We start from the raw sequence: 27521 nt of genomic DNA, 5'->3' as shown, positions 1-27521 counted from the left end.
TAAAACTGACATTTAAAAATCAGTAGCTTTTCAATACACCAATGATGGACTAGCTGAGAAAGAAATCAAGAAAACAATTCCATTTACTTTAGTTAAAAAAAAATAAAGTACCTAAGGATAGTCTAACCAAGGAGGTAAAAGACCTTTACAATGAAAACTTAAGAACAATTGAAGGAGAAATTGAAGAAGACACTAGAAGATGATAAGACCTATGTTCAATGTTTAAAGATTTACAGAATTAATATTGCTAAGATGGGACACCCTACTGAGGTCCAGAGTGTCATGGAACACGCCAAATCAGCCCACTGCAGACAGGCAGCCACCTGGTTCCACACTACAAAGACGCAGAGGACACCGGACCACCAGACCATGGTACTGAGTCCTGCTGCTCCCGGCCCAAAGGTAGGGACTTTTGAGCTGCCGTCCCACTGCTCCCAGCCCAGAGGAAAGGGCTTTTGGACCACCTTCTGTCTCGCTGCTCCTGACCCAGAGGAAGGGGCTTACGGGCCACCATCCCTCCCACTGCTCCCAGCCCAGAGGTAGGGGCTTCTGAGCCACCATCCCACTCCTCCTGGACCAGAGGAAAGGGCTTCCCGCCACCATCCCTCCCGCTGCTCCCAGCCCACAGAAAAGGGCTTTTGGGCCACCATCACTACCGCTGCTCCTGGCCCCTGTCCCACCTCACCCAGCTCAGAGGAGGTAATCTGTGCAGGTGCCAACAGCCCCCCGCCCAGTCAAAATGAGAAAACACATAAATAAGTCTCATAACCAGACATCCAGATTACCTACAGCAACCCCAAAGGGAAATGAGATGGAACACTCTGATACTCAACCACCTGGACCCACTGAACTGGCAACAAAAGGGGATCTGGAAAAAATGAAATCAGAAATAATTTCTCAGATAACAGGAGAAATTGTGCCCCTACTGCAAGACATGATTAATAAATCTAGAGAGGAGCTCAGGAATATGATGAAATCCCAACATAGGAAACAAATGGAATCCATAAAACAGATGCAAATAGATTTCCAGGAGATGAAAAACTCCACTGAAAGTCTACACAGCAGAATGAGCCAATGTGAGGACAGAATTTCAGATATAGAAGATAAGATTGCAATTAGTGACCAGGAAAAGAAAAATTGCTACAAAATTATAAGAGAACATGAGAAATCAATCCAGGAGCTGCTAGATGATGCAAAGAAGAATAATATAAGACTGATTGGAGTCAATGAAGAAACAGGAGAGAGTGCAGATGACATAAAAAATCTCTTCACAGACATAATGGCAGAAAACTTCCGAACCAGGGGAAAAGAACTTGACATACAGATAAGTGAGGCATATAGGACTCCAAATAGCCTTGATCAAAAAAATCTACACATGGGCATATAATTGTTAAGATTCCAGAAACACAACAGAAGAACAAAGTTCTACAAGTAGTCAGAGAAAAGAAACAAATCACATACAAAGGAAAGCCCATCAGAATCACAGCAGACTTCTCAACACAAACCATCAAGGCAAGAAGAGCTTGGAGTGACATATTCCAAGCCCTAAAAGAAAACAGCCTCCAACCCAGATTGATGTACCCTGCAAAACTATCTTTCAAAATGGATGGAGAAATAAGATACTTTCATGACAAAGAGCACCTTAGGAACTTTGTGAATACCAAACCAGCACTCCAAAGAATTTTACACAATGTCCTAGGAACAGACATTGAGGATCACGACCTCAGGAAGCAAAGCAGAATGAACCCATCTGGCATGACAAGAAATTAAATGTAAAGGGGAAGAACCCAACAAAAAGAAAAAGTCATGGCAATGACAAGTCAATACATTTCAGTTATAACCATCAATGTTAATCGTCTCAATTCACCAATCAAAAGAAATAGACTGGCAGAATGGGTCAAGAAGCAAAATCCAACAATATGCTGCATACCAGAAACACACCTAATTCAAAAGGAAACTCATAGACTGAAAGTTAAAAGGGTGGAAAACAATACTGCATGTGACAGGAACCCGAAAAAAAGCAGGAGTAGCTATCCTCTTTGCAGATCAAGTAGATTTCAAACCAACACTAATTAAGAGAGACGAAGAAGGATACTACATCCTTGTAAAGGGAACAATCCGAGAGGAAGAAATGACAACCATAAATATCTATACACCAAACACTAGTGCACCCAACTATATAAAACAAATACTAACAGACATGAAAAGTCAGGTATGCACTAATACAATTGTAGTGGGGGACCTCAACACCCCACTGTCACAAATAGATAGATCAACTAGACAAAAAATAAGTAATGAAATACTAGAACTCAATCGAACTCTTGAACAAATGAACTTAACAGATGTTTACAGAGTCTTCCACCCCACAAAATCAGAATACACAATCTTCTCAGCTGCACATGGGTCATTCTCCAAAATAGACCACATACTCACACATAGAACATGTTTAAGTAAGTGCAAAGGAATTGAAGTTATCCCCTGTATATTATCAGACCATAGTGCGATGAAGTTGGAGATCCATAGCAAAAGAAACTCAACAAATTTCATAAACACGTGTAAATTGAACAACACACTTCTGAATAACGAATGGGTCACAGAGGATATTAAAGAAGAAATCAGACAGTTCCTTCAATTAAATGACAATGACAATACAACATATCGGAATCTATGGGACACAATGAAAGCAGTCTTGCGAGGGAAATTCATAGCAGTGAATACACATATTAGGAAAACAGAACGAGCCCAATTAAACAACCTGATGCTGAACCTCAAGCTTCTAGAAAAAGAGCAGGACAACCCCAAAGCTCATACAAGGGAGGAAATTATAAAGATCAGAGGAGAAATCAATGCAATGGAGACTAAGAGAATGATACAAAAAAATCAATGAAGCCAAGAGTTGGTTCTTCAAAAGAATCAACAAAATTGACAAACCCTTAGCCAATCTTATCAGAAAAAGGAAAGAAAAGGCCCAAATTCATGCAATTAGGAATGAAAAGGGTGAAATTACAACAGACCCAGCAGAAATCCAGAGGATCATCAATACCTACTTTGAGAATCTATATGCCAATAAGATGGACAACACAGAAGAAATGGACAGATTCCTAGATACATATGAATTACCAAAATTGAATGAAGAAGACCTAAAAATTCTGAACAACCCAATATCAACCAATGAAATTGAAAATGTAATTAAAAACTTATCAACTAAGAAAAGCCCGGGCCCTGATGGCTTCACTGCTGAATTCTACAAGACATTTAGAGAGGAACTGCTGCCACTACTGTTTAATTTCTTCAATGAAATTGAAAGGGAAGCAATACTCCCAAATTCATTCCTGGAAGCAAACATCACCTTGATCCCCAAAGCAGAGAAAGACCAAACCAAAAAGGAGAACTATAGGCCCATCTCACTAATGAACATAGATTCAAAAATCCTTAATAAATTTCTTATATTCTCAACACCACCTGAGCACCTGCTTCCCAGAGAACCCAGCCTTCAGCAGTACAACCATGGCTATTTGTATCTCTGTTCCAGCCAGATACCTTGTACCTCCACAAAACCTGTCTTTTGTTTTGTTGGTACCGGGGATAGAACTTGGGTCCTTCTGCTTGCATAGTAGGCGGCGGCACCACTGAGCTCAATCCCTGGCCCCACAAAACCTGTCTTTTATCACCTATCCTCCATCCTTACTGTTAAAACTCCTTTATTAGTCCTTTAACACAATGCATTCTTTTTCTTTTCTTCTATTTCTTTTTTCTATATTTTCTCTTTCTTTCTTTCTTTCCTCAGTATTATGGATTGAACTCAGAGCTTTCACACTGATCTACACCCCCAGCCTATTTTTTTTTAATATTTCATTTTGAGACAGTGTCTCACTAAGTCACTGAGTTTCCCAGGCTGGGCTAGACCTTGCCATCCTCCTGGCCCAGCCTCCTAGACTGCTGCAATTACAAGTATGCACCATCATCTCTGGCCCAATCAATTCTTAGCCCAACAGCCACCATCTTTGTTGCTCTGCATGTGTTGTTCTGGACCAAATCTTAACCACACCTTTACTGTCACCTGATTTATCCTCACAGTTAGGACATTCCCCAGACCTGGGATAGCTACAGTAAAATGTCCTTTCTTCTCTCCTACTGTGAGTCTACTAAAAACCTGAAATCTGGGTTTAATGGTCTAATGACAAATCCATGCCATCTAACTTTAATTGGACCCTCAGGGCTAATTGCTAATAATTTTACTGATCTCTATAGACTCCCATTGCTTTGAAGCCAAAAATTTCCTTCTCTCTCTTACCAATGTCTCTTCCTCCTAATTTCTTCTCATATCCTAAAGATAAACTGTTAACATCCTTTTTCTGTCATTCAAGTACGTAGTCTTTAAATTTCCTTTTTAGAGGGGTAAACTTGAGTTATTTATAGGAAAATGGATGCATCTCGAGACCATAATCTTAAGTGAAATAAATCAGACACACAAGTTTAAATATCACATTGTTTCTCTTGTGTGAGAAACCCAAAGGATATATAAGAAGCATAATGGAAGATAGATATTGGGAAGTAGCAAGAACATGTTCAAATGGGAAGAGGAACAGGGAGGAGAGAGGGGCAAGGGAAGGAAGGGAAAAGGAAAAAAAAGAATAGAAGGAAAAAATGGAGACAAAACTTTTATAAATGGAGAAAGGAAGAAGGGTTGAAGGGAGGAAAGGGGAATGGGGAAAAAAGAATTAAAATATTATGTACAGGTACAAATTCTTTATGATTGTGATCAATATGTATGACAATTTGTACTAATAAAAAAATAAATTTCCCTCTTAAAAAAACATTGCTAAGATGGCCAGATTACTGAAGGTGATCAACACATTCAGTGCAATCCTCATCAAAATACTAATGACAGTCTTCACAGAACCTGAAAAAAACAATCCTGAATTGCATGTGGAAACACAAAAGATCCTTAATAGCCAAAGCAATCCCAAGTAAAAAACAGCAAGGCTGGAGGCATCACAATACCCAATACTCTGCCAACAGAGATTTACTATCTGGAATATATAAATAACTCAAAATTATAACATAAAAAATGAATAGCCCAAATGAGCAAAGGAATCAGACAAACACTTCTCAAAAGAAGAAATACAAAAAAAAAAAGAAGAAACACAAATGGTCAGAAAGTATATGAAAAAATGCTCAACATCTTTAGCCATTAGGGAAGTGTAAATCAAAACTGCATTGAGATTCTATCTTATCCCAGTCAGAATGGTTTTCATCAAGAATACAGAAAACAATAAATACTGGCAAGAATATGGGGGAAGAAACCCTTCCACACTGCTGGTGGGAATATTAATTAGTACAGCCACTGTAAATAACAGTATAGAGGTTCTGCAAAAAACTGAAACTAGAGCTACCATTTGATTCAGCTATACCACTCCTTGGTATATGCCCAGAGGAATTAAAAGGGATAAAAGTCAGCATACTGTAGAGATCCTGCCTACCCATGTTTATTTATTGAGCACACTTCACAGTAAGATATGGAACTAGCCTCAATGACCATCAGATGAATGGATAAAGAAAATGTGGTATATATACACAGTGGAGTAATACTCAGCTGTCATGAAGAATGAAACTTTGTCATTGGCAGGAAAATGGATGGATCTGGAGATAATCAGTCATCAGGTTGAGCAAAATAAGTCAGACTCAGAAAGACAAATATCACATGTTCTTCCTCATATGTGGACTCTAAAAGTTGTGACCTGAAAGTAGAAGGGGAACTATTAGACAAGAGGAAGAAAATAATGTGAAGGGAGGTTTAAGGGTGGGTAATAGAGGGATAGATATGGTCAAAATATATTATATACATTGAACCCCCCACCATGTGTAACTACAGGGTATGCCAGGGGACAGGAGATGAGGAAGTGTCCAAATGATCCAAGTATGTTATGTGCTTGTACAAATCTTTCAGAATGAGACCCATTAATCTGTATAACCAATATGCCCTAATTCAAATTTTGAAACAAAAACCAATTTTGGATGAATCTACAGTTCAGCTGGTCATTTATGGTGACTGGGCTCAATTTCCACTGATCTTACCAGGGTTGCGCATGCATCTGCTGTGAGCTGGTGGCTAGCTGGCGCTGGTCAGTTGAGGATGGTCTCTGCTCCACAGGACCATGTGCCCACCTGGGGCTGGAGCCTCTGCCATGGCCATGACAGGGTTCTAGAAGAGGTAGGAGGCATACAAGGTCTCCACAAGGACATCCTGCTACAGCAGAGCAGAGCAAAAGAAGGTGGAAAATAAATCTGAAGGAGGATGAAGACAAAACAATATCACAGTGCCAGCCTGTGCCTCCAAATTCTTTATAAAATTTTTGGAAATAGCTCTGAAAGATGTTTTTCACAAAAAACCTCAATAGATCTTGTTATAGATGTGTTGGTCTGTTGACTTTTGAATATGTTATTTAACCAGTGATGAATCTCCCAATAGGTGCTTCCATTCAGACCACATTTTTTCATACTGTTAACAAGGATTCAGTGAAAATTTTTGTCACATTTGATGCTGCAACTAAGAAGTTACCTATAGTTTTCTGAACATAACTGATCAGTAAATGATCATAATTTAATTTGAATGGCAAAGAGGTAAAATAGTGAGACATAATATGAGTGAAATGAAGGCATCATATTTTATATGTAATATGTAAATATTTTGAAATCCTAGAAACACAATAGAAATACTACCTCTTGTTATCTTTAGGTGGTATGAAAATAGTGATTTTCATTTTCACCTTAAACTTTTGAATATTATCTAAAATTTCTACTGTAGACAATATATAATATCATTATCAGAAAAAATATGGCATTTAAATGTTCCCATTTTGTAAGTTTCCTAGGAATTAAAATAGAGCTCCCATTTCCTTCCCTTTGGAAAATTGTAATATTGGTCCATTGTCATTCTAATATTCTCTGAGATGTCACAGTAATCAGAGGGTGACTTGAATCTTTGCTCTTAGTATAACCACTGGGATTTTCATGACTATTTTCATTTTTAAGTTTCCTGGAGCTATGGGATGGCAAGAATAAATAGGATTTTATAGATGTCTTTAGACATCTCAGTATTTATACTAGAAGTAATAAAAAGATAAAGTCTTATGTTACTGGATTGGAAAGCAAGGTAAAATACATCTCAAACGATGATGCCTCTTTGGTAAGGTCACAGTGGACTGTCAGGTTACTGGCCATCAGTTTGGTTTATAGACTTTAAACTCTTACTAGCACTAAAAATCACATGTCACAAGGTGACAACATTTAAGCCACCTAGCATCCTTAAGTGGCTAGTCTGGATGCTAGAAGAAAGTGTTTGATAACAGGCCAACTTAGGGCAAAGGATACAGCTGTGACATTGTGTGAATTAGCTAGGGACACATGTTCCCTAGAGGCAGCATGGTGAAAACCACAGACCCCTTGATCTGCCTCCTGCTGAGAAAGGACTCTTTTCCTCCTCTTGCATCTGAATGGACTGTGGTATGGTTGAGGCAATAAAAGATGACAGACAGGACATTCTAGCTTCAGACTCCCGTCCAGGGAAGCTGGCAGATCGCACTGCCTGTCTCTTGGCACACTCACTCTTAAAAGCCAGCTGCTGAGCCAGGAGAGTCACAGTGCAGGAGAGTTCACATACACATGTGCTCCATTTGAGCGATCCATGGCCACCTCAGCAGGCACATGAAGGAGCTGCAGACTGGCTACGCATGTCATCAGATGATCCAGTTGCATGCAAGATCCCAAGCCAGAGCTGCACAGCTGAGCCCAGGTAGCCCACAGAACCATGAGATGCAAGAATACATTCCTGTTCTAATACACTAAGTGTAGAGATGTTTTAATAAGCATTCACTCAAAAAAACCCTGGAACATGCACCGTTGATAGCAGGTACTATGTACTTGAAACAAAATTTGAAAGTGGTCGCAGGAAACACGATGACATAAGATCTCTGTAGAGCCACCATTTCAGCCAGAAGGAAGTAACAGCTAGGAGAACTTACTGTTCCTGACATCTGTTCCAGTCACATGCAAACAAAATGAACCAAAGACATCAAGAAAAAATAAAAAGACAGTGCTTCACATTTGGAGTTGATGAGAGGCCAGCGTGTGGATGGCACTTAGCTGCTAACTGCAACCCAGAGGCTTGTGAAATATTGTCTTCATTTTCCCCCTCTTCTCTCCCTTCCTCTCTGCTCTCTTCCTCCAATCTGCATGTTGCTTTCCCTCCTCCACATCAGCAGAGCCTGCACATGCCCATGATCTCCTGTGCTGCTGAGAGTGCAGGAAGCACAGGATGAGGCCGCCCAAGCAGGCGTCGCGAGGAGGCAGGTGAGCAGGTGCTGAGGTGAGGGCAGTGGTTGATGGGCCTTGTCCACAGGCCCTGAGCTGCCCAGATCTTCTGCTTACTGCCTTGTGGAAATCACTGGAGCACAGCCGGCCTCTTCCTTACAAATGATGTATTGTGTGGATTTTTGAAATCCGCAACAGCAAAAGCAAGAGATATATATCCATTGTTACACTCAGGCACAGGGTCAGAGTATTACGGGGAGTGTCTCATGATTCTGTTCTGTCTTCAGGCATTCCAAAGTTGATCACGCCTGATATGGTTAAAGAAGATGCTGTAGTGATTGACGTGGGCATCAACTACATCTGCGATCCAATGACAGGAAAGACAAAATTAGTTGGCGATGTGGACTTTGAAGGTAAGAAACAAAATCTCTTTTGATAAGTGAAAGGAAAAAATCCTAACTTTCGTGCTTTGATAGACAGATAGTAGAGAGAGACCATTTCTATTTGGTGGGGAGATGAGAATGGTAATGACCATCCCCTCTCTTCTCTTACAGAAGTGGTTTGATGGTCCTCTCCCTCCCTCCATCCATCCCTTCTTTTCTTCTCTTCCTTCCCCCCTTCAAATTGTAATATTTGGCTTTTGGATTAAATTTCTTATAGTGCAGTTTTTAGTGAAAGAATTTAGCTGGCCCTCTGTAGACCTGTGTGTTATTCTGACATTTTGGGAGTGTTCGCTTAGCTATACTTAACCATATACTTGACCCAGTGCTGGGCCAAGACAGTTGTCTGTGAAATTGAAGCTGATGTTCTTCCCTTGTGCCTAAAGAAGATGAAGAAGAGGACTTAGGCCCAAACTTCCATGGCTAATGAGGCTTTAAGACAGCAGTGTGTAGAAGTAAAAAGAGGAGCTCTAACCCGTGACAGATATGTTTCTTAGATGCCTGGCCCCTAAACCAGTTTTACATAATCTTTGTCAGCTTCTTAACCTACATTTGGGAACCTTAGCTACCTACAAAGGTATGAAGATAGTAAAGTGTGTGGAGACATTTTCATATTGGAAATATTTTATGCATAAGACTGACTCTGGCCAGAAAAGGCAAGGGCTACATCAAAAAATTATTAGTGACAGGCATATCACAACCTCACAGACAAACTAAAAGAAATTGGCAATGAGATTTTTAAAACTCAGATTTTAAATTTTCACTTGGAATCTGATAACCATCCTGGCATGGTGTTGAATAAAGTTGAAAATTGCGGACAGCCAGAAGTGTCCTAGGATGTTAACCCCACATACATGAGATTCTGGGGATAACAGGGGTCAGATCCAGATCAGGAGTTTAAGCCTGGTGGTCAAAGACGTACGTGCGGCACAGGTGTGTGTACGGCCCAGCACAGGCACCATCTGCACAGCATGCATGGAGGCCGCATGGAGCCCGTGTGGGCTCAAATTCACAGGGGCTCAGCACTGGCTTAGATTCTCACAGAATGACCTGGTCTCTTTATTTGACTTTCATGTTCCCTCTGTCCAGTGAGTAGTAGTACTTTATTTGAACTTCTTAACTCCACTGAGTAAAAATGTATTTCATCTGAAAACCTGACTTGCGGCACTACTATTCTGTTTCTTGGGAGCATTGTAGCTCCTAAGAGTATAATGCAGAATCACATAACTGAAGCACACAGATGGTGCTGACAGCATTTGGTGAACCTCTTGGAGCTTTCAGTGACACAAACAACCTGCTGTGGCACATGTGCCATAAGCTTGCCACAACTGGCATAAGGAAACCTGCTCAGAGAGAGCAGAGCAGGGATGTGTGCAATGCCCACCCTTGATGGCATCTGGGGCAAGCTTGCCCTGTGGCTCACCGCACTCATTTTCAGGCTCTTGCTGTGTAGCTCAGGCTGGCCTTGAAGTCACTATGTAGCACAAGCTGGCCTCAAACTCATGGCGATCCTCCTGCCTCGGCCTCCCAAGTGCTGGGATTATAGGTGTGAGCTACCACACCCAGCCATGCTCACCACATTTATAGGGTTCTTCACTTGTAGAGTATTTCTGTGGTCTCAGATCATTTCTGTGGTTTCTTTTTTACTGAAAATAGGTTCGCTCCTGAAGGTATTCAGAAAACATTTTAAAAATGAGTACCTGGGAGTGGGTGTGTATGCTTCATAGCACACACACACATATGCTCTTCCAGTTGCATACTGCTCAATTTGGAGAAATCTGTCAAACCAACTGTAGTTCTGTGTATCTGAGTGTGTAATAAATGTTTTATGAAAAGGAAATGGCAAGAGAAAAAAGCTATAAGATGAACAGGAAAGAGCTTTGGGCTGGGAAACGGAAGAGGTTACCCTAGACAAAGCACTGTTGCCCAGAAGCTTTGCTACCCCACTGGCCATCAGTGTTTCATTCATTACGTTTTTAAAAGATAACCATTTTAAAAAGGATCTCTCATTGCCAGCTAATACATATTCATATGTATTCTGGAAAATTCAGAAAAGTAAAATGTCAAAATCGCCAGAAATCCCAGTGGCTTGCTGACCTGGTGCTAACCCAGGCCCCTGCTGGGTCCTCTGTGTGGGCATCCGGGATGGATCTGCAGCCCTGGGCAGCCCCCTGCACCATCCTGATGGTCTGAATGATCCAGGGCAGGTCTTCCTGCACTCCAGTGTCCTTGTCCTAACAGAACCAGTGCCTGCCTTGAAGAAACAGGATGAGGGTGATATATTCATGCATAGCTGAGAATTCTTTGCCTGCAGCGAGTCTCTAGAAATGAGTAGTGAGCTGGTTCACTTGTATGCTATTTTAAGGCTTTTGACAGATACTGCCAATTCTCCAGAAGGGTTTTGCAAGCCTGTAGTCCTACTAGCAGTTTATATCCATTCATTATGTATTTGTTTTAACTATTACTATGGGGTTTTTTTTGGTACTGGCCATCAGTGATACTAGTGTCCCCTTGTCCTGGGTTCACATTCCTGTTACACTCAACCAGGAAATTATCACTGAATCATCTGACATCATTGCAGAAAAAGGGATGAGCACAGTGCAGTAAGGTATCCTAAGAGATGGGGACCACATTCCCATAACTGTTAACTGGTTTCTATGGCTATAATTGTTCTGTATTCTTATTAGTTATTGTATTAGCATCTTACTTTCCCTGGTTTGTACATTAAACTTGATCTTGGGTAGGTATGTACAGGAAAGAGCATACTGTACAGACAGCCAGGACTGTCTTCAGTTTCAGGTGTCCACTGGGGTCTCAGATCACACCCCACAGATGAGGGGGCCCATGATACAGGGCTTTCATGTTTGGTGAGTCCTGGACATTGAGTAGAGTGCTACCAGACAATCTCGTGAAAGCACAGAAACTCCTGGAAGGAAGATCACAGCTTTCTGCTTTCATCATGAAATATACCTCCATAATTATTGGTACTTTTCCTGCTGCCCGGAGTGTTTGTGGAGCCAGCACACTGAGGAGGGTCGGTGGGGTAGAGGAGAACTTGCCTGTGAGGCCGGGCGTGACTCAGCCACCACTGAGGAGCAGCAGTGCAGGTTCTGACAGGCTGCTGTAGGTTGTTGTCAGGACTTCACCTGGGGTGAAGGACAATCACCTACCAGGAGAGAGAGGGACTTCAGCCTGGGCTCTGTTGCAGACTCATGGGGAGCCACGGGGCAAGTGTGGCTGCTCTGTATCAGTGAAAGTTTCACTGTATCTGCTGCTAAGATCAATAAAACGGGTATGGGTGAGAGAAAGACGTGGAAGTAAATTGTGGTGGCAGAGTCACTGGCTTCTTAGTAGAAGAAACTGGGCAGCTCAGGTACAGGAGAGCCCATCGATGGGAAAGATCCATCAACCGAAGCGCTGGTGTGAACCTTCACTGCAGGGCCTCTCGGAGATGCCCACAGCACTGAATGCGCAGAGGGCGGCACTCCGGAGCCAGCATAGTCAGAAGGCAACCTGGGAATGTGTCATGGTAGAAAAAAGATGCGGAGAGGAAGGCAAGCACCATAGTCACTGTTCTTGATAAAATAATTCAATCCTAGTGTTTCTGCACTTTATGTGCACTAAGTGAATGTTAGTTTTATTATTGCTTTCAACTCTATTTATAAGTCATACTAGGAGGACTTTAAATGTTTTCACAAATTTATTAAAGATCATTGAGCAAGTATAATTTCTCCCATTGATTACTAAAGTTGCTTTGCACACTTGCACAGTCACTCTTATGGTCTTACATTCCTGTGAAACTGAGCACTGCTATCTTTAAACCTAATAAAATACAATGAAATTAGTGGTCATGTAGCTCAAATTCACATCCAGTGCCATAACCATTCTATGACTTGGTTCTTCAATTTGTTTTATCACAGCAATTTCTTGCTTATTATTATTATTATTATTATTATTATTATTATTATTATTATTTGAGACAGGATCTCACTGTGTAGTCCAGGCTGGCCTTGAACTCTCAGCAATCCCCCTGGCTTGGCCTCCCAAGTGCAGGGATTAAAGGTGTGTGTTCCCATGCCTGGCTTCTTGCTATTATTATTGCAGTTCTATCCATGCAGGTATTTCAGTATTGGAGGTATTGTTTGCTTAGCACTTTTCTACAGTATCACATATGGGTGCCTTTTCTTCATATAGCCGCGAGTTGGACTTTTCCTCAATTCCATGTTCCTCTCTGGGCCCTTAGAAGAACAAATAGAGCCTTGCCATAGGCATACCACAGAAGTGCTAGTTTGGTTCAGTATTGATCCTCAGAGAACTCAAGATCATTCTGGCCACTGACAGATACTTATCATTACCTTCAATTACCTGAACAAACCTCCCCCTCCAATTTAAGAAGTTCAAAGAAGAAATAATTTAAAAGTATCTTTTAGAAAATTATTTTTATGTCTAAGAGTTGTTTTCATTACCAATAATTATGGAATGAATGATATATTTGAACATTTTAGATTTGCTCAATAGATTAAGGAATTTTAATAGTGGGACACACTTGCTTTCACCTATGATTTCTCCTTACCATTCTGTGGTGTGACTTTGGAAAAGGCTTCATACACTTCCGACAAGAAGCCTGTATTCTCGAGAGCTACACGTGGAAGTTACATGGTATGGGTGGCTGGGAGATTCTCCTGTGTAAAAAGCTGGAAAACAGTCTACAGTGCTGGACTCCGAAGCTCGTACTCGCACTGCTTTATAGCAGCAGTTTGCCAAATGGATGTGGTCAGCTGCACAGTCAAATTAATGATTTCCTCTGCTGCTACAGCAGTCAGCACTGCTCCCATTGGTGAACCCCGGGCCTTGCTCACACTTCACACCCAGATGTTTCTGTAATCCTTTGAAGCTTTAATAGCTTTGCCTCAGTTTTATGATGCATTCCACAGGGAGGGAGGTGGAGTGCAGAGAACTGGAATGTCTGCTTCCTGCTGCCCCTCCCTTCTCTTGGTCTTCTGGTCCCCTGGTCCCCTCCAGCCTCTTTGCTGCTCTACACCAAAACAAGGGGAGGGTGCCATGCCACAGAGGCCTGGGAAAGGGAGCAGGGAGGGGAGAAGGGGAAGGGTGAGAGGCAGTGCTCCCAGGGCAGTGGGGGCTCATGTCTAACAGCAGATGTCCTCTCTGAGGCATGGAGAGGATCATAAGAGAGGAAGAAGACCAAGCACATTCCACTGCTGATAAAACTGATTTACCTTATACAAGTAAGGCAGCCACATTTTATGGAAAGTCTACCCTTCTAACACAACTGATGCTATTATGAAGGGTTTTCCTTTCTATAGCTGCTCCCAGAGGTTGTGTGTGCATATGTTTTACATAGCTTGAGGGATATATGACTTGTGTATCTATGCCTTTATCAACCATTTTTCATGCTAAGGTTATAGCACATAGTTATGTTCAGCGAATGTAATCATAATTTGCTTCACCTTTCTCTCTTACACAATGCTTGGAATGTTTCCATTTTTCCCACAAGTATTATGTTTGAGTGTAGGGTAAGCTGCATGACAAAGGGACACCTAACCCACAGTTAGGCAGTTAAGGGAGGTAGGCAAGTCTCTTCATTCCAGGTACTTTCTTGCCCTTTTTAATGTCTGTAGTTTTTTGCTTGAGCTTTCATAACAAAACATGACATCATGGCTTAAAGAGCAGAAGTTTATTTCTTACAGTTCTGTATGATAGAAGTCCAAGATCAGGGGACCACAAGGGATTAGTCTTTATTCTTTCTCCTTGACAAATAGATGTCCGTCTTTTCCCTGTATCTTTATTGTCTTCCCTCTGAACATGTCCATATCCAGATTTCCTCTGCTTCTAATGACATCATCATATTGGATTAAATCTTAATATAATAACTTCCTTGTAACCTGTCTTCACTTTTAAAGACTCCACCTGCAAATACAGACACATTCTGAGGTGTTGGGTCTAAGGACATCAGTCTAAGAATTTTGGGAGAACACAATTTAGCCCCTAACATTGTTCCACCTGAGCACGTGGTCCTCATCGGCACAGCAGATGTGAAATGGTGTGTAGGAGGGTTCCCCTTTAAGAAAGTCAAACTGAGAGTTAGGTGATCACTTCTGCTATATCCTGTGGGCCTGAATGAGGTCAGATGTGGGAGTAAAAGGGATGTGGAATCCAAAGTTTGGAGATGGGAAGCCATTCTTGGGTGACACATAACCCGCCCTGTACATAAGAATGTGAAGGCTACTGTCTTACTTGGAGGAAAAAGACTAATCTCTTATTTTTCATCCAGTAACTATACACCATTCAATGTACATGTTCTGCATTCATGCAGTTGCGAGGACAATGTTATCACTGTCTGTTTGCTTTCTGGTTGGCTTCGAAGTGCACTGCACTTAGAAATTTCCTGCAGAGTTCATGGATGCCCTCTGTCAGAAGCCATACATTACCGCTGAACTTTCTGTAAGTCAACATATAGAGAATTGCAATAAAGTTTGTATAGAGAGTATGGCCTTATCTGAATGTCTTCATTTCTGACTAAACTCAGTTTATTGTTAAATCATGGATAGATATTTGACTTTTTGTCCACTTTATTCAATTTTGTAAATTATAGGATCACTTTCCCGTGAAGTTACTATAAAGGCTCAGTGTGAACTTGAACACAATAGGGAGAGAGCCATGTGGACATAGGAGACAGGAGCCTTCCAGACAAACAGCAGCTGGTGCAGAGACCTTGACAGGGACCCTACTCGATGGCTTTGATGAGCTGCAAGGGGGCACTGTAACTAAACACAGTAAATTAAGGGGGAAATTGTAGGTGAAATGTTAAAGAGGGAGCAGCTGGGGTGCCACATCATGAAGGGCTGGATAGACCATGGAAAGCAATCTGGATTTTACTCTAAGCTCAATGGATAGTCACTGGAGGATTTGGGCAAAGAAGCAACACTTCATTTGTATTGTAACAGGATCACACCAGCTATTGAGTGGTGTGCAGGCTTTGTACAGGTGAGGATGTAAATCAGGGTACCAGCTGAGAGGCTATGTATAATTATCCAGGTAAGAAATGATGGGGCGTGGACCAGGGTGGTAATGGGTGAAAGTTTTAAGGGGTGGTTAGATGGTAGATATAATTTAAAAGGGGAGTTGGAATGATTGGTTCCATGATTACATATGAGAGAAAAAGAATCAAATCTGACTGTAAAGGTTTTAGAACAAGCAGGAGTAGAGATGGCAGTTCTACAGTCTTAAAGGATCAATGGATTTCACTCAACTATGTATATTTAGGCTGGAGAGTGGGCAGAGGGGATGAAGATGCTCTGCTAGGTGGACAGAATAGCAGATAAAAGCAAAGTGGGAAAAATGTAAAAGGCCGTATGTACTTTGTGATAGATCCAGCATAGTTTACCAAAGGAGAAAAGTATGATGCAAATAGTTGTGAGTGTGCCCCCAAGTAGCTAGAGTCTTACCTGGCATATTTTAGAACTCCCACTGGGGAGGAAATCTCTCCCACAGAGGAACCATGCAATCTGGAATTCTATCTGGAAAGAAGAATCTTTCAGTTTCTGGCCCCATAGTAAACATGAAGACAGGAGAGAGAGATTCTGGAATTCTGTAGCAACCCAGCATCATTTACCTAAGAAAATACTGTATATGAAGCAAAACCCCCAGAGTGGCTTTTAAGATGTTTGACTTATGTGTTATGTGTTATGTAGTGATGGGTTCACTTTCACTCCTTTCTCTTTTTATCTTACGTCTAAACTTTCATGAAAGACCACTCTGGAGTCAGGCTGGCTTGGGTTTGAATCCTAGCTCTGTCCCTTCAAAGAATTATGATCTTAGGTAAGTCATTTAACCTCTCTGAGACTTGATTTTATCATCTGAAAAACTGAGATAATAGTACCTATCTTATAAAGTTGTTGTGAAGAGTAAATGAAATAATCACCTCCCCTGAGCTAATTAATGTATGTGAAGTGCTGAGCCTGATGGTTGGCAGAAGACATTGTGTGCTTGTGTCTGTAACTAGAAGTTTACAGCTTCGCACTGCAGTTACCACCATGCTTCTCATTAGTTTCCTGTCCCCAGTTCACCTCAGGTTCTGTTTGTCTTCCACTCAGCTGTCCTATGAATCAACTTTAAAGCATTCACATTTACTCCTTTCTTCCCCAAACTCCTCTAGCAGGATTCATCTGCCTTCATGATTCTGTTCTCAGTACCATGCCACCAGTGTACTTTCACTGAGTTGTTCCCCACCAAACTGCACACTTCTGCTATGTGAGCATCGTGTCCAGTTTCTTTTTCCTTACCATGACACACCAGGTCTCAGAATTCATACACTACCAGCCATTTGTATAAGCACCTTCTGCACTTCTACATCTGTAATGTCACTCTTATTCTAGAGAAGTAACTTCCCTAGAGTTGCCCTAATGGGAGCCAATGCTTCCACTGGATGTAGCAGCAAATGCAGTATTAACCTACAATAGTCTATGCAAGGCTCCAGATTCAATCCCCAGCATAATAAGTAAATTGCAGCGGCCCATATCCATTACTGATATACCCACTCACCGGTTGTTGCATTGATTTACTCAGCAGATAGTGTGTGAGTGGGGCTTGATGGTGGGCACCATTCCAGCCACAGGGGATAAAGTTGTGCACATAGAGTACCTGGAATTCACACTTTCTGTATTATGTCAAAATCAGCTTCTTTGGAAAGTGTTTTTGGTACTTCATACCTGGTATGTGTTCTACCACATGGGTAAAGTAAGAACATGTTACCGGTTTCTCAGGAAACAGGACTGTTTTGAACTGTATTACTTTTATAGAACTATTGATCTGTGATATTGTAAAGAACTAAATTACCAACTCAGCTTTCAGTGGTAATCATTTAGTTTGTTGACATGATTGCAATTGGTCTGATTCACACTGTCAGCATTTTACAGTAGATGAGTGTATGTGGCCCCAAAGTCTAGCTTTAATATATAGGAAGACTAATGCTTCAACCTAGAACTAATCTGTCTCAATCACTGAAAAATTTGATGGAAGTTGCAAAAGAAATTCTCTGGGAGAGACTGTCACTAACCCTGTGGTTACAGTACCCACACAGGTCATTTCATCACCGGAACAAGAACAGTGTCTGATACCTGTGAGTTTCTTTTGTTCTTACAGTACAATGAGAACCTGTGGTTGTTCTCAGCATCCAGTGTTAAAATACAAATATCTATGTGAGAAAAACTTCACCTCACATCTCGGGTTGATTGTGGCAGACTGCTGAGATCAAGGCCCTGCCAAGAGATTTGGAGGTTATCCAAATAGCCTATCTATTGTGGATTTGCCACTTTGAAAAATGTCCAGTGGCTTGGGACACAGGGTTAGGAGGGAAAAGAAAGGATTAGGGAAGATGACAGGAAATTATCACACTGGGTTTTTTAAAGACTGTATGAAACAGAGAAATGTTTTGTCATTTCCTCAGATGTTTATAGGGTTACCAGAAATGCCATAGCAGTGTTCTTATGCCCATCAGCCAGAATGGAAACAGGCAATGTAGCTGCCACCGTTCATGGTCACCACTGATAAGTGATAGAGTTTGCAGGAAGCAATGCCAACTTTTACCAGGTGACTGATTTGCTGTTTTGCTCCACTAAAGGTTTTCTATATGGTATGTTTTTCGATACTCACATCATGGATGCAGGAACCAAGTATGTGGAGATTTTATTTGATATAAAAGCAAAAATAAAGAATGAAGCTTTGATAAAAGACTATGCTGTGAAGTCAAGCTGACTTGGGTTTGAATCCTAGCTCTGTTGCTAAACCACAGAGTGCTTTAAAAGCAACACGCTCCACTGTGAAAAGGAAGGGAGGGAGGCAGGCAGACTTAGCCGTCCTACAGATATAGACTGGCAAAGAAGTCCTTCTAATATAGCTCACCAACCTAATAAAGCCAACATAATGCGTATAGAAATGTAGACCACAGCCTTCTGCTCTTTTATCCAATCTGGCAGTAATCTTCCCTCATTACTGGCCACCAGATGCCAGGACAGTGAACACCTTATGAGTACACATAGGAAGCTTGTGACCAATCAGAAGCCAGACATGCAGGTGAAGGCAGGAGGAAGCAGTCAACTGCCTGATTCCTGGCTCTTGCAAGAGTGCAGTGGCCAGTGGTCACCTGCTAAGGGGTCCTCTGCCATCCGGTCCCTTGTTCTCTTAAGCATCCCTCTTATGCCAGGCACCTGAGAAAGTGGAGTGTCTTCCCTCTTACCTCCTGAGTCATCCTGTTTCCCCAGACCTGTGCCATTCAGGTTTTTCTGGTTGTTATTCCTGTACTCATTTTTCTGAAGCCTGTCTCCCCTTCATTACTGTGGATATATTTGCAAGGCTGTGCCTAAGTGGTTTGCATTTAGCAGCATGGGAAAATTCCCTGAGCATTTAATTGAGCCAATTACACATCTACACTGAGAGGCCAGAATCCACAGGAAAGAAGCAAGACAGTTTTGTTCTGCTGCTTTGCTGCAGGTTTAGGGAATCACCCCTCTCCTCTTTGGAAAAGGAACTTGGTTTCAAAGATTAGTTGAAAAAAAGAATTAAGATGTGTTATGTTTATGTACCAACTTCCCACAAGAAATGTTAACATTATGTACCATCCACATGTGCTAATAAATGACAAAAATTAGTCTTTGGATTGTCTGAAATCTGACACAGGCCATAGAGTGACAGAGAGTCAGTCAAAATAGAGAAATAATGCTAGGAACTTGAGACATTTTTATCCTCTTCTATACTCAAAAATAGATTTATAGAGGACAATATATTCTTTGATTTTTTTTTCAGAATTCAGCTCACAAAACTTATTAGCAAAATTAATTGTTTGGATACATTTAGAAATTTCATTCTGGGAAATTTGGAGTGGTATATAATGCATAGACAAAGAAATTCACTGCCAAGCATTAGAGAATATTCCGCACAGAATGTGTTAGATAAGAATATGGATCTTTGAGTGCCAGACCAGGGGAAGTGGACACACAGTCTCTAGAGGAAGTGATGACAGGGGACACAAATTGGGGACACCCAACCATGGAGGTCAGGGGTCACAAGTTTTTTTCTTTCTTTTTCAGTGTTAAAGGGTATTAGCATTCTTTGCATCACTATCAGCATCCTCTGAGAGCAATCTTCCACGCCCTGTAACCACAGGTCACCCATGAATTTTTTTGAGGCACTTTCATGGGCCGAGCACCTACCCTCTCTCATCATCCCTGTCATTTCTTCACTTTACAGGTGGAATACTCTTTGTTCCATGCCTGTGGTTTTTATTTTGATACAGGAAAATATTTTTTCCACTTTTAAGAATCATGGAAATGATGTCCACCAAGACAATCTTCCTTTAGAAATCTGAGGCCAATCACAGAAAAGTCAAGTAGCCATCCATCTAGTGGGGAACAGTGGGCCTGCAGGTTGGATATATGTTCCAGCTGGCGACATTTCTTAAAGATTCATCTAACAATAGGCAGCAGCCTGAAACTTCATGAAAATACAGGATGACTTTCTCTTTTAATTTTCTTCTAAAAAGTATTAGTGACTATCCATTTTTCTCTCAAATTTTTCTTTTACAAAACTTTCCTGAATACACAAATAACAGTTCATTCATAAAAGACTTTCTTAGAAGCTTATTCACTGTGAATACAATAATGACAGATGGCCCAGCTCAACCTCAGTTCCTCTGTCCTGCCTCAGGGTCACACCTCTTAGGCTGTTTTTGTCATGCACTTCTGTCTTCATGGACTCTTTCCACTCCTTGCTGCTCCGCCCCTCCACTCCTCCATTACATCAGAGTCATTGTCGAGCTCAGACTGCCTTGCTTTTCCTCTTTCCTATGTCAGCATTGCTTTCTCCTTCACCTTCTTTGCCCTGTGTGGACCCTTCAGGTTTGGAAGATTTTTTGCAAATCTTTCCCCAACCCCGTATCTGATTTCTGCTCCCTCTTCGAAGTACTCTGATGAGATCCTGAATTTATTCTAACAACTGCATCTCTCCTTCCCTGATCTCCACGAGACAGAGTCCCTTCATTAGAGAAGTGTGCAAACACAAAACACACGTTTCCAGTTTGTTCTCACCCTGTCTCAAAATGTGTTTTCCCAAATGTTGACAAAGCCATTGCTATTAGTTTACAATCCCCAAATGTTGGCGTTGTAATGCAGGCTCTACCTCCCTTGTCTCCCGCAGCCCTGCCCTTCACTCCCATGTGTCAGCCACTGGTCTTGAGACGTTTCCCAGAGTTCAAGCTTCCTTCCACCTCGAGGACCTTCTTGCCACCTTTACCCCAGTGCCTCCTCTGCTGAGAACACCATCCACTCCCCACTCCTCTGTGTCCCATGGAAAGTGGCAGAGCTGGGTCTGTCACACGTTTTGTACAGTGCTCAGGCTCCGGTACATTCTCCATATGATTCACTGTGTAATATTTTATTTCATTTGTGGCACACATCATAGCCACAGCTCATTATTTTTTAGGGAATTATATTTTCAATGTGTCTCCCCAACTGAACTGTAAGCTACAAGATACAGTAACTATCTCTCTTGCACAAGAAATACTTATTCTGAATCTATTTGGGCTGGTTTTTTTTAGCATATATGGGAACAATGATCATCAGATATAAGATCAGGACATGATGCAAGGCAAAGATGTTGGGCCAGACAACAGGTTATAAAGAATCTGGATGACCATGACTAATAATTTGTATTTTATCCCAAAGATTGTGAAGATCCAATAAATGTTTATAAGCTGAGATGATCAAATCTGTATGTTAAAGAATAAATGTGGCTGTGTGGCTGATATGGTTTACTGGGAGCCAAAGACATAGTAGATTACACGAGTAATGGGCATAGTATGCACACACCTTTGCAGTGGGACTTTGCCCCTTTTTTACCCTGAGTGTTTGAGTTTCAGCCCTTGAGACTCCATTTGAACAGTGAGGCATTAGCATCTGCAAGGCAGGCAGAGTTGGGAGAACCGTCTGCATGGTGGGGACTGCCTGGGACTTTGCTGGAACCTGAGGCCACCCTGCAAGGCAGCCTCACTGCAGCAGTGAATCTCAACCATCTATAAACTTCCCCCAGCTTGGTTATATGTGCAGCGCTACTCTTCTAGCCTTAGTTAGAAATATCTCTGACTTAGGCAGTGATCTCAGGGGGGCAACCAGAGTCCTGAATCAAGGGAGGCGAATGTCATTTAACCACTTTTCATAGGGGAGCTCAACGCACTCTGTACCTCACATGGAAAGGGACTGTAAGTTTCATGGACCCGTGAATAAACAGCCACCTCAGCCTGGGGGTTAATGGGTCCATGAAGGATGTGACCTCTATGTTAGATGTAGGCAGGAAGAACACATGTTCACCAGGACGCCATGTAGAGAGAACAGTATGTGCAAAGCAGACTGCACAGCATGACCCAGGGAACCCATGTGAGTGACACTGTTACCTAGTTTGCAAAGGCTTCACCCAAATAAATTCTCACAGGAATTAACTGCCTCAGAGATTATTAAATTAAATAACTCAGAGATTATTACCGAGCCATTTCCCTCTAAGCCTCACCCCCACCCAGGGCAAGCTCCACACAGGGAGTAGGATTTGATGAGTGTTTTCTTTGCCTAGAATGTCAACTTCAGGAACTCAAATGGATAAAGACCTGATGGAATTGAACCCAACCCTGATTCCTCTATGTGTTCCTTCCCCTCTTAGGAAATTTCCCCTTTCAGTCAGGAACAATGCCTGGTTCTCACGTGTGCAGATCTTGTGCTACTTCCCTTAAGCACAGGCTCACATACTCCTGACCCCAGAGCCCTCAGAAATAAATCTTTAAAGGAAATCATTGCCCTATCACACTTCTGTGTTCTCTCCAGTAGGGCATATAGAATACTTTCCCCCAAACATAATAGGGTTAATCTTTAAAAGCATCATCTTCATAAACAGGGCAAACCCTCTCTGCCCTGAGGGAAAGATCAGCCAGTGAGGTTATTCTAATGATTTAATGCTTGTTATCTTCCTCTCTTTTCCACATGACTGAGGAAGGTGTTTTTTAGAGCATGAAGCAGGAACTGAACTGAAGTCTTTCTCCCATGACTAATTTCAGCTCTTCAGCCACCTCTGGTACTTCCTAAGCCCTGAAATGGTTATGCCAAAGCATTAGACTAGAGACTTTTTATTTCTTTTTATTAAATATAGGGTCTTGCTGTATTTTCCAGGTTGGCCTGGACTCAGGTGATCCTCCTGCCTCAGCCTCCCATGTAGCTGGGACTACAGGTGTGCACCACCCCTCCTGGCTGAGAATTTTTTAAAGCATTCACTTCATCCATCAGCATTTGCTAACAATTATCTTTTTGGAAAATCATTTACCAGTACTTCCATATCCTCATATTTATATAAAAAGACAATACATTAACACTAGCCTGCAGCACATAAACTTAAATATTTTCTCAGACAAAGGTACTCGGGAAAATTAAGTAAAAAGGAATAAAGAAGAGCAGAGGATGTAGGTCATTGGTAAAGCACCTGCCTAGTATATGCAAGACCAGGGATTCAATCCCCAGTACTACAAAAATGAAAGAAAGGAGGGAGGGAGAAGAATGAAGACCTAATAATATTCATCACCTAATCAGATGCATCAGTGTTTACCTCTTGTGACCATGTACAGACTTTACCTTCATATTTATACACTTGATTTCAACATAAAAATACTTGAAATAGGGCTGGGGATTTAGCTCAGTGGCACCACACTTGCCTCCCAAGTGCAAGGTCCTGAGTTCTATCCCCGATACCAAAAAAGAAAAAAACAAAAAACTTGAAATAATGATTTGAATAAGCAGCTGTGCTCACAGTGATGTCATAGTCATCTGCCTGCCAAATGATGCACAGGGCTCCACCTATGCTGCTCAGTGCTTATGACCCAGAGCCAGAGCATCCCCAGCCCCAGTCAGGCGAAGCCTTGTCCCAGCACAGTCTGAGTCTGGGAAGAGCAGGAGCAGGACAGGGGATGTGTGTTGCTTTCCACCAGGGCAGTGTGCAGAAACAGACACTGAGCTAAGGATTTTAGACAAGTATTATTTCATGCAACAGTTCATTTCCATCCTCTTATCCTCCAACTAAGCCTTGCTTTTTAAGTATGAATGCAATAGAAAGCATGTAAGAGAATCATAACGTGGAAGGGCAGGGTCATGATACCTGCAGGCCAATGTTTTTTGTGAGCTGACACCCAAGGAATATAGCAAGGCAGGCTGTTAAGCCCGCTGTGTAACTGGAGTGCCACAGCTGGAATTCAGGGCTGCCGAGCTGTGAGCGCCCACAATGAATGTGCAAGGAAACGGATCTTACAACTGCTCCTCTTGTGTCTTCTCTCAGAAGATCCTCCTAACCCTATGAGAAAACTGAGTCAATTTCTGGCACTTGAGCTATTCTTGGGGTTCTTCTCTTTGTTCAGGTCATGATAATACAGCTGTGTGGAGATGGAGTGAAATTGTAGAATCCTAGCATCTTTCAAACCTGCCTGTGAAAGATACTTCTCTCATGTGGGAGAGTGATAAGTCACACAGCTTCAGTGAGCCACACTGTTCTCTTGTGCTAACATAAATAATAATTAAATTATTCCAATAAGACAGATAAAGCCCAATGTGGTAAATAAAAAACAAAACAAAACCTGTACTCCCAGCTACTCCAGAGACTGAGCAAAAGGATCACTTGGATCCACAAGTTTATGATCAGCCTGGGAAAAACAAAAATAATAACATATGTGCTTTTGTCTAGTAATAGTCACTCAACTAGTAGCAGGCATGGTTGTTTGCTATTTTTCCATATACAAATAATATCCAAGGCACTTTACCTTTCAAAGTTGAAAACCAATCTATATAAAAACAATTATATACTCACAATGGATCTCTTGCTATAACTAATTTTATTCTACTCTGATTTAAAAATAAAAAATTTTGTTTTCCATGAAAATTAATTTTATACTTAATTCCCAATTTACCATATTAGTCAGTAGTATTTTCTTTTTATGTTTAATATTTCAAAGTTATTGCTTTACAGATACCTAACTTTGTATACTATTGGTGTAAACAGTAGTGGTACATTTCCTCAAAGTCCCTGTTTGCGTTTTAAAGGCATGATGTCTGCAGTGTTTAGGAAAGGGTCCTCAAGGCATTACTCATGCCACCAAGCCCTCTTACTGAAAAGGGAAAAATGCAGTTTATCCCCACAAGCAAAACAAAGAGCTTGAGTTATGCAGTAAGTTACCTTAAAAACACTGATATTGTTTATTTCCAGTCAAAATCAGGAGGATGCTTCCACAAATTAGTTTTAGATTTTAAATAAGGGCTGTTTTCATTTACTTTTTGGAGCGCCTCTCCTGTGCGAACAGAGTCGGTAAGACTGCAACTCTAGCAGCAGACAGGGCAACCTGCTCCGGCCCCACAGGCGGGTGAGAGAGCAGAGAGTGCAGTGGGTTCTTTGAATTGCTGGTAACTAACTGGGCCACTCATGGGTTATAACTTTTCATCATGGAAAGCTAGCTGAGCTGAATGAAGGTAGAACTGATAGTCTTGACCCCACTGTGTTCTTTCTGTACCTTAGATATCATGACATGGGCATGTCTGAGTGAGTGTGTGTGTGTGTGTGTGTGTGTGTGTGTGTGTGTGTTTATTACAGTCCCCTTTATCCTAAAAATAACTGGAGCTTGTTAGAATTGTATGTGTAATGCAGAACTCCCTATAGTAGTAGTGGCAAAACTGTGCCACTCGTGTTGTTTTTCTTTTAAGACAAGAGATGTTAATGTATGAGTTGTTTTTTCCTAAACTAAAACCTCAGTATTCAGGTTTAACTGCAGTGTTGGCACTTTGCGATAAAGAAGCGGGTTTGGGTTGCAGTTTGGGTGTTCGTCTCTAGAAGGTTCGCTATCACTGGTCTATAGGCAGCATTTGCAAACATGCGAAACTCGCGTAAATTTAGAAATGAGCACTATTTTCTGTCTCCTCTCTTAGCTGTAAGGAAGAAAGCTGGCTTTATCACTCCAGTCCCCGGAGGTGTGGGGCCGGTGACGGTGGCGATGCTTCTGAGGAACACCCTGCTGGCGGCTCAGAGAGTCATCTACTAGGTCACAGGGGAGAATAAAGCAGCCGGGGAACTCACAGTGCTCGTTTATTTAACACGCAGCAAAAATGTTTCTACTTTACCACGAAGCTATTTATTTCTACATTGTCTATTTTCTCATGGATGGAACCATCGTGGAGGAGATGATTCACATAATTTTGTGCATTTGCTGCCGACAGATGTGGAGTTTTAGGAAAAACCAAAACAATTTAAATGAAATTTTATTAATCATTTTATGGATGTTTGTTCATAATGTTAAAACAATAAAAGGTTCATAGTAAATATATTTTTGACATAATGCGATATCACCCACACTATGTTCTAACAAATGTTGTATCAGCCAGATGTGCACCCACATGAAATGTAATTTAAGTTTTACCATAAGCATAATTAGTTGATACATTTCATGTTTTATGTCAAATACTGAAAAGGAGCTATAGTAAAATAAATCTTGATCTTAGGTAGCTCCCAGATGCAACCAACAAGGGCATCCTAATGAGAAAGGGTATTCTATTGAGGGAAAGAAAAATATCCAAGGCAGATGAAAGACACAATGCCATTTGGAAAGTGGTGATTCTAACACAGTGTGAAGGAGTACTCACCATGGTAATACAGATGAGGAACATCTTAGGCTTGTCATCATTTCTTTCTTCTTTTAAATAGCTTCACTGAAGAATAATGGAAAATCCAAAAATAAATACACATACAAGATAAACCTAACGTTGTGTTTTCCTACAAATGTCAAAAAACTTGGTACAGCATGATGGAGGATACCATAAAGGATAGCAACTGAAAGGTTTGTTCCCAAATTCAGAAATCTGGTAAGAAAGCATAGTGCTTTCATTGTGTTGAAACTATACCTTAGGACACAACTGAAAATCTACAGCTGTGTGTCCACAGTTCCTCCCTTTTTTTTTTTAATGGCATTTGGTTCTCAAAAGAGATGCAGGCTCTCTAGTACAATTTAAATTAAGAAACACATGCAAACAGTAGTTGCAGGCTGGTTTGAGACTAGTAGAACCATATAACTGTATTCACTTTTTATGCACAAGTTCCAGTATGTTCATGAGCCAGTAATGATTCTTATTTAATGTGTGTCTTTATCAGTGTGTACTCTTGATCATTTTGTGAAAATAGATTAGATGTTTAACAACATTTCAAATACATAATAAAGCAATTTGAAGAATAGCTGTAGTCTCTCTTTTTTAAAAGATAGCTGTAAGTTTTTGTTGTTGTTACACATACATTTGTTACCTGTTTCTTTACTGCATGCTGGAAAAATGTAGCGGGTTTCCCAAACATGAAAGAAAAAATACTATAACATATTCCACAATCAGTCCAGATCAGTCTTTGTCCAGTAAATCCTGTCAGAAATTTAAATCCAAAGTTCACAAGGACAGATTTCGGAAGGGATCTCTTTAACTTCCCCCAAAATGTGACCAAAAATATATATATGGGAAAAAATATGAAGACTATAGTTCTGAGCCCTCACCCATGGTACAAGAGGGGTTATTCTGGAATAATAGGAGTCTGCCTTTCTGGAGACTTAAGTAAAATTATAAAAGGAAAATTCAAACAGTTGCTTCAGACAGTAAGGAAGGCTTTATTCAAGACTATTGCAATGGAATGGGAACTATGGAGTGGAGA

The 27521-nt window shown here is 41.2% G+C and overlaps 1 protein-coding gene across 6 annotated transcripts in view; it reads left to right on the top strand.

Moving 5' to 3' along the window:
• Mthfd2l (methylenetetrahydrofolate dehydrogenase (NADP+ dependent) 2 like) overlaps window positions 1–27062 on the top strand; it is a 103597-nt gene extending 76535 nt beyond the window's left edge. For 4 of the 6 annotated variants that reach the window (XM_013069710.3, XM_021254895.2, XM_004833912.4 and 1 more), the window contains 2 exons: window positions 8601–8726; window positions 20964–21523. In XM_013069710.3, the coding sequence (XP_012925164.1) occupies window positions 8601–8726; window positions 20964–21079 (242 nt within the window). In that variant the 3' untranslated portion in view covers window positions 21080–21523. Of the gene's footprint in view, window positions 1–8600; window positions 8727–20963; window positions 21524–25765 lie in introns of those variants that run through there. The other 2 variants (XM_087186003.1, XM_021254934.2) reach the window with 1 other exon arrangement.
• Window positions 27063–27521: the final 459 nt, after the last annotated feature.

Source organism: Heterocephalus glaber, unplaced genomic scaffold (assembly GCF_053883595.1).
Source record: "Heterocephalus glaber isolate CG9 unplaced genomic scaffold, H.glaber_assembly_v1.0 deba00001504, whole genome shotgun sequence".
Taxonomy (NCBI): Eukaryota; Metazoa; Chordata; class Mammalia; order Rodentia; family Bathyergidae; genus Heterocephalus; species Heterocephalus glaber.
The sequence above is the reverse complement of the archived record's forward strand: the minus strand, read 5'-3'. Positions and strand labels throughout refer to the sequence as shown.